At 27.9% G+C, this 8,970-nt stretch overlaps 1 protein-coding gene across 1 annotated transcript; it reads right to left on the bottom strand.

The window, feature by feature from the left end:
* Positions 1-2,246: 2,246 nt before the first annotated feature.
* Phum_PHUM221610 (S-adenosylmethionine synthetase, putative) lies at positions 2,247-7,551 on the bottom strand (the record flags this gene model as incomplete). The annotated part of the gene is made up of 8 exons (XM_002425780.1): positions 2,247-2,349; positions 2,506-2,715; positions 2,807-2,913; positions 3,129-3,347; positions 3,444-3,587; positions 3,964-4,076; positions 6,097-6,297; positions 7,428-7,551. The coding sequence occupies 8 exons, from the start codon at positions 7,549-7,551 to the stop codon at positions 2,247-2,249; spliced, it is 1,221 nt and encodes a 406-aa protein (XP_002425825.1).
* Between the last annotated feature and the right edge of the window lie 1,419 nt (positions 7,552-8,970).

Here is an 8,970-nt window from a genome sequence, read left to right on the forward strand (position 1 = left end):
CCCATCATTTTCCTTTATTGTGGCATCATGCCCCATCATTTCAACGTGTCACTAGAATCGTTTCTCGAATTACTTTCATTTATTAATTATTATCATTGAAACAACTATCCACAAACTTATCCCTTACAAATTAACTTGATTCTAAGGGTTGTACTTGAGGGATGCTGAGAGAGAGAAAAGAGAGAGAGAGAGAGAGAGACCAGTTTCTACACACTGATAATGATAATAAGAATAAATAAACCAAAAGTTAGAGTGCAAGAATAGAAATTGGCAAAAATATGCCAAAACATTTAACAACAAATTAAATAATGATTGTTGGCGAATGTGTTTACCACATATAAACAAACAAACAAACAAACAAAATAATAATAATAATAATAAAACAACAACAAAAACAATAAAAACAACAAAAAAAAATCCATTCAGTTCTTCATAATTATTACTATTATTATTATTATAATTATAAACAAAAAAAAAATTATAATGACGATCATTATCGTGATGACGATAATAATGATTTTAAAATATTTTCATGCAACACAGGCACACACACACGCACGCACCCACACAAACGTACAAACTTTTTTAAATAATAATAAAAAAAAAAACATTTCAATTTATGAGCCGACGGTATTTTATTATTATTATCATTATCATTATTATTATTAACAAAAAAAAAAAAAAAAAAAAAAAAATTTTTAATTTTGGATAATAGAACCTTCTCGAAACTTACACATACATATACATACATCTATCTAATCACACTAAGGAAGAGCAATTTAAACTCTACTAAATTGAATTAATAATAATAACAATAATAATAATAATAATAATAATTTAATGCATTTATCGATTGATTGATGACAAACACGTACGAGTTTTCGCACTACTTAACAACAACAACAACAAACAATCAATCAATCAATCATTTAAAAAAAAACATTTTCAAAATGAATTCGAGTGAGTGAATGAATGAGTGATTGAATAAAAATAAAAAAAAATTAAAATGTAATCAATCAATTAATTAATTAATTAATAAATAAATAAACATTGCGTGCGAGACACTTTACATAAATTTATTATTATTATCATTTAAATAAATTTCACACGAAAAACTTTAGCTTGAAAAAGGTATAGAAAAGAAAAACCGGGTAGCTAGCTAGCTAGCTAACTATCATCATTATCATCATTCAATTTTTCCGACTACCAAACAATTATTTCGATCAAGTTCTCCTCCTCCTCTTCCTTCTCCGCCTTCCTTTTGCTTCACGTACAATTTACAATATGGTACACGCGTGCGTGCACGTGCTTTAATTTGCAATGCAGCACGTGTACCACACGTACTCTCTTGGTTGGGTTCATGGCTTTGGATGTGCAGCGACGACGATATGCGTCGAACCATTGGGGACTCTGATACCGATTGCGGATTTTCCACATCATTTCGACAATAAAAAATTTTCCTTTTTCCTTTTCTTTTTCTTCTGCATTTTCTCTTCTTTTCATTTTCCATTTTTAATTTAAAATTAAAACCAAAAAATTAATTAATTAATTAATTTAAATAAAAACGATAATGGTGGTAGTAGTAAAATGACAATTTTCTCTCTTTGCTTTCCTTCGTGACGTCACACTAATATTTATATATATATATGTATGTATACATAAGTAAAAAAAAAAATCTATTCGTGGGAAAAACCAATTCATCAATAATATTGACTAAGTGATAATAATAATAATAATATTAAAATTCATAACAATATGTGTCTCACATTAAACAATGTTTTAAATTTTTTATTATTATTATTCCTCCTTAAAATTTTATTAAATACTATCGTGATAATAATAATAATAATAATAATAATAATTATAATTTTATTATTTGCCAATATCAAATAGAGAGAGAGAGAGAGAGAGAGAGAGAGGGGAACACGCGAACACGCACTCACGCAATCACACACACGCGTATTTTTCATTTTGTTATCAAAATGTAAGAAATGTATACACTGTGATATTGGCCCTATTTTATCATTATTATTATTATTATTATTATTTTCCCTCTCTCTCCCTCTCGTGTGTGTGATTTTCAAACTCCTCTCCTCCATCTTCTTTTTTTTTTTTTTTCTTTCATTCTTTCTTCCATCCTTCCAATCTTTCACATTGTGTAATTGTTTATTTGTTTGTTTGTTTGTTTTTTTTTTTTTTTTTTGTTAAATTATTAAAAAGCGTTTTGGTTGTTGTTGTTGTTGTCATCAGTGAATCAGAGACTTCGGTTGTTCCCATGGAAAACCATCTCGGCCGAAATGTCCATAAGTACTAGTCCTTTGGTAAAATGGAGTTTTTAAATTTAAGTCTCTGAAAATTTGAAAATAATTGATAAAAAAAAATAAATAACAAAATGACAAAATGGGCGGGGAGGGGGAGAGGAGGGAGGGAGGGAGGAAGAAAGGAGGGAAGGGCCGGGGTGTGTGTGAAAAAAATGGGAGAAAAACTTTATCGACATCAACTCACTTGACTATTCTCCCCGGACGCAAGTCGAAATTTTTTTTCACCACGTCTAAAAGTTCCTTTTGTGAAAGGCTCGACGTTCCGTAATCGAAGAGAGTTATTGAAAGGGGTTCGGCTACGCCGATGGCATACGACACTTGAACCAAACATCTTCTACAAAGACCAGCTTTAACTAAACTTTTGGCAACCCATCTGGCAGCGTACGCCGCAGATCTAAACACAACAACGAAAAAAAAAGACATTTTTACCGTTGCCGAAAGGAATGGAAACCACTCGAACGTCCGATTGTTTTTTCTGCCTTTACCTGTCAACTTTTGTAAAATCCTTTCCGGAAAATGCACCTCCGCCGTGTGCTCCCCAACCACCGTACGTGTCAACGATTATTTTTCGCCCGGTCAGTCCAGCATCTCCCTGTTGTGAAAAAAACAAACAAAAAAATTTTTACCGTCTGCAATTTTCACCTAAAAATCTATTGATTTTCTTTTTCTGTTTGTTGTTTGTTCTCTCAGTGAATGGTATATGTTTTAATCACAAATTTTCAATAGTAGCAATGACAAAACATCATCGAAAACAAACAAACAAACAAAACAAAACAAAACAAAACAAATGAATGATAAATTCCGTACTTGTGGTCCCCCGATGAGAAAAAATCCGCACGGATTTATGTGGAAAATTGTTTTCTCGTCGATGTATTTTTCCGGTATGACGTGTTTGACGACTTTCGACATGACTTCCGTTCTCAAATCCGCAAGGGATATCTTTTCCGAATGCTGAACGGATACGACGATCGTGTGAACTCGTCTCGGAATGCAAGCTCCGTGATCGCACATGTACTCGCACGTTACCTGAAATCATCGTCATCATCATCATCATCATTAATACTTTCGAATCGAAGAACATCATTCTTTTGTGACGGTGGTGGTACCCGCTTTGATACTCACTTGAGTTTTCGAATCGGGACGTGCCCACCAAAATTCTCCGCTTCGTCTCAATTCGGCAATTCTCTGATTTAGTTTATGAGCTAAAACAACCGTTAACGGCATGCATTCTTCCGTTTCGTCTGTCGCATATCCAAACATTAAACCCTAATTTAAAAAAGAAAAACAAAAATTAATATGTGTACTCGTGCAACCAAGACAATACACACAAACAAACAAACAAAAAAAAATATTTTATGCATTTTTAATGGTAACCTTGTATTAAGAGAGAGAGAGAGAGAGAGAGAGAGAGAAACAATTAACGCCATTGTTCTTCAGACTCATTTACTCTCTTGTTTAAATTTATCATTATTATTATTATTATAATTATTTAAATTTTATTTTTCGACGACGACGACGACAGCAGAGGAGCAATTTAATAAAAAAAAACCGTAATTGAAATCTTTCCCGATTCCTATTTCCCCCCGTTTGTTTTTACATCAATGATGATGATGATGGTGGTGGTGGTGGTGGTGTTTCTTACCTGGTCCCCCGCGCCAAGTTCTTCTTCGTTTCTGTTTAAATGCACTCCGGCAGCTATGTTTGATGATTGTTCGTCGATCATAAGTAAAACTGAACAAGTTTTATAATCAAAACCTGAAACAAACAACACCAACAAAAATGATTATTACAATTAAACAAAACGAGTTACCATCGTTTCCATTTTTGGGGGGGAGGGAGGGAAGGGGGGCTAAACTAAGAGCACAAGTTAAAATTTCAAATGTGATAATAAGTGCACAACAGCATTATTTAAAATAAATAATTTTACCCGAAGACGACGACAGACACTCTGTTGGTGCTTTTTTCCTTTTTTCTTTTTTTCTTTTACTGATTCGATTTGTGTTTTCTAAACGGTTTGTCGCATTAATGAAAAATAATAAACGAATACATAGATCGATATGTAAATAAATAATACCGTAACGAAAAATATTATACCGATTTCCATTTTTTAAAGAAAATCACAGACACAGAGACACAAAATGAAAATGAAGAAAAATAATAAAATTCGACAGCAAAGTGTGTTAACGTGAGACAGCACAATAAAATAATCTGTTGACACAGATGCTGCCGTTTCTTTTAAACTACGATCACAATAATAATAATAATAATAATAATAATAATAATAATAATAATAATAATGATAATGATAATAATTGCAAATCATCTAATTTACATCATTTTTTTTTTCTAAAATAAATTTTTTTGAACGTGTGGATTCAACGAGTCTAAGCCTAATTTTTTTTCCCCCCTCCCCTCCATTTTGACGATTTTTATGTAACGCATTAAATAAATTATTTATTGTAAATAAAATAAAGTTTTTTTTTATCAGTGATAAGATGAAAAGATGTGCGCGGCATATAAAAAAAAAAAAATAAAAAAAACAAAAACAAGAAAAAAAAATTTTCAACTTCGAAATAAATAAATATTGAACGATCGGTTCGAAATTTCCCCCCCCTCCCCCCATATTCCATATCCCTTACCTAGTACCTCACCGTGTACCCCCCTTCCCCTACCTCGTACCCCCTTTTACAAGTTTCCTACAAGATAACGTTTCGTTACATCATTTTAAACAAACTTGATATTAAAAAAAAAAAAAAAAAAATTTCCACACGGTGTAATAACTTATCTTAAATTAATATTTAATCCTAAATTTAACATTCCCCCCCCCCGCTCCGCCCCATTTCCCCCCATTTGATTACTTATTAATCATTCGCCATTTTTAATTACAATCAAAAAAAAAAACAATTAAAAATAAATTTTTTCTGGCTCGACATTTAATATTATTATTAAGAGCCTAAAAAAATTTATTTTCTAATCCTAATTATTATTATTATTATTATTATTATTATTAATGTTAAAATCACTATAATTTTCTTATTGATTGGTATGTCTGTGCACTTCTTGGCCGATGATCCCTCATTCTTATTGTGAACCTTTGCATGACCTCTTAAAAAACTTTTATTAGAATTCTGTATTCACAATCATATACGCAACTCCTAGGAACAGGGGTACCACCCAAACGATTGACTGATTGCAAACAAAGAAGCTAAAAAACAATAATTTAAACATTTTTTACCTCATTATTTAAATAATTTATTTAAATAATCCATAATTAACAATTATAATAACCTTATCAGTTGTTATTATAATAGTTAATTAATTTTCAAAGTCACAATTTTCTCATTCGTAATTTCTCTCTTTTTTTCATTCGAGTTTAATACAAAAATATTCTTCATCATCATCATTCAAATATGGAGTTTATTATTATTATTATTATTTTTTGTACTTTCTTAAGTAAACATTTAACTCAATGTGTCCATGATAGATATTTCATAATATCGATAACATTAAAATTAACAATTCATTCGAGTTAAATCGTTTGTCGCGACAGAAAACCAATTGATTGGAAATCGATATTCAACGTGAAATAACAATCCCAAATTAACTCAAAGTAAATCTCTTAGTCACATTCCAAAGTTAAAAATGCTAAATTATAATAATGATAATAATAATTCAATAATCATGCTAACAAGAACAAAAAACTAAAAAAATTCTTACATTAACCAAACAATATTGATAATGATGGGTTGTTCGATTGTAAAAATTTGCAAATTACCTTTTGAGGAATCATCGTAACCAATATGTCTGACAGTATCTCTGACAACTTTTTGATAATCTACAACAGCTTTTGATGATATTTCACCGCATATTAAAATCATTCCAGTTTTGGTTACAGTTTCGCAAGCGACTTTAGCATCTGAATCCTGTTTTAAATGTGCATCTAATATAGCATCGCTTATTTGGTCACACATTTTATCTACGAAAAAAAAACAACATCATTTCATTATTTATTTATTTTAATCAATTTAATTGCAAATAACATTCTTTTAAGTATTATTATTATTATTAATCATGCAAAAAAGTCAAAGGAAACAATTATAATTTTCAATAATGAGTCAACGAGTATTGCATTTAAAATATTTGGAAAATATGAACGATATAAAATCCCATGCTTTCGAATAATAAAAAATCTACAATGTAATAAAAAAACTATTTAATCAATTATCAAGAATGATTAAACAATTTTTCTTATCTTAAAAAAAAAAAAAAAAAATTAATTTTCCAAATAATTAAACATTACTTTTTTTTTTTAAATGATATAAAATGAAACATAAAAAAAAAAAAATTGTTTTTTCTTTTTTTCCCCAATCAATTTATTGTATCCAGAATGGGTTATAATTACAATTTATTTTCTTTTTTTCTTATTCCATCCATGATTTTCACAATACAATTCTGTAATAATTTAAAATAAATAAAAAAATGAAAGAAATATGTATTAAAATGGAGTAAAAGATGTTAATAATAATAATACATTAGTTAATTAAAAGTCACGCTTTCCATCGTGTGAGATCACACATACCGTAACCTAAGTTTGTAATTTAATAAAATTTTTAAATAAAAACAATTAAAATTTTGGCGTGGAAAAAAAACATAAATAAAAATAAATGAAAAAAATAAAAAACTTACGAGAATTTATTTCATCGTTTTATAATAATAATGATAATTTCAAAAAAAATGAAATAAAAAAACCCCGTAACGAGGTAATGATTCTCGAATCCATCGTGATGACTTAAAATGATAAAATAAAATTGTTTTGTTCGTAAATAAAATCATAATTTGATTCGATCTACTTGTTTCAACTACTGTAACCTTTCAAAAACGAATGGCATAGTGAAAATGAAATAAAAAATCAAACTTCCACATGTTAATTTGCATTTAAGAATAACCATATAAAAATGGCGGACGCTTTCCAAGAACATGAGGCGACGATTTGTACGCTTTTATGAAAACAACATACACACACACTTACACAGAGACACGCGAGAGAGTTGAGAGAGTAGAGAGAAAAAAAAAAACAAAAAAAAAAAAAAAATACTTTTAACTCACCAGGATGACCCTCACCGACGCTTTCCGAAGTAAATAAAAATGTACTTCCTTCTTCAATTTCATTATCCATGAAACCTTTAGTACCGTTGCAATATCCGTTAATCCGAATCGAGTTTTCTGGCATTTTAATAAATGAAAAACTCAAAAGTGATCGAACCGGATGTTTTAAAGGAAAAGAGACCAATTAAATTGACGCTGGGTTTATTTATAACTTGAGGTGATCACGTGGTTTTAAATCGATAAAATTCATTTGGCGGGATAATATTTGTTTACTTAAATTTGTTTCTTTCTTTTTTTTTTCTTTTTTTTTAAACAAACTATTAAATAAAATGGAAAGTAATAAAATTAAATTATATGTATTATTTTAAAATTTATATCATTAATTTAATAATCGTTAATAATAAATAAAATCCGATTGTTTTTTCTTTCCTTTCTTTTTTTTTTTTTAAACGTATCGTTATTTCACAGTCGCGGAGCGCGTTCAGAAAGTTATAAATTCAAAAATTTTTTTTTTTTTTTTTTCCATATAAATCTCGCGACGGGAATTTTTTTTTTAAATTTTATTTTTTTAATTTAAAAATAAAAATTAATTACTCGATTTAAACAAAAACAATTAAATAAATTTCCAATTTTATTTTTTTTATTATCTTTATTACAACGAATAATTATTATTAAAAGAAAAATCACGTGACTCACTACCTGGAATTACGCGGAATAATTACGTATGACGTAATTAACGATTTACACACCGTCATATTTTTATTAATTATTAACGGATTTGAATTTTTCCTTTTCTTTCCTCCCGCCCCCTCGCCCCCCCCAAAAAAAAGCAACATTTTATAATAAACAGACATTGGAAAGGATGATTAACAAACAAACAAACGAAAAAATTATTATTATTATTATATTTTTAATTAAATTATATTTGCGAACACATTTATAACATTATTATTATTATTATTATTATTACACGATTTAATTAATCGATCGAATTTAAAAAAAAATAAAATTAATTAAACAATAAATCAATCAATCAATCAATCAATCATATATTTCTTATTGTAAGAAAAATTAATTTTTTTTTTTTTTTGCAATTTATTTATTTATTTATTTATTTATTTATTTACAACGAACAACAATATTTATTTATTTATTTACATTTAAATAACAATAATTAATAATAATAATAATAGTAATAATAATTTTTTTGCGTTTTATTTAAATTAACGTATTATTATTATTAGCGTGTGACATTCGCGAATGTCGTTTTTTTTTTTTTTTTTTTGGGTAACCCTTATCATTATCATCATTATCATTATCATTATTTATTTATTTATTTATTTAATTTTCTAATAAATATTTTTTTTATTTTTGTCATCAAGTAAAAAACGATAAAAATTTATTTTATTAATAAGCAATTTTTCCATTTTTTTTTTTAAATTAAATTTTATTTACATTTATTTATTTATTTATTTATTTATTATTATTATTATTATTATTATTATTATTATTATTATTATTATTATTATTATTTATTTATTAA

Source organism: Pediculus humanus, genomic scaffold (assembly GCF_000006295.1).
Source record: "Pediculus humanus corporis 1103172107574 genomic scaffold, whole genome shotgun sequence".
Taxonomy (NCBI): domain Eukaryota; kingdom Metazoa; phylum Arthropoda; class Insecta; order Psocodea; family Pediculidae; genus Pediculus; species Pediculus humanus.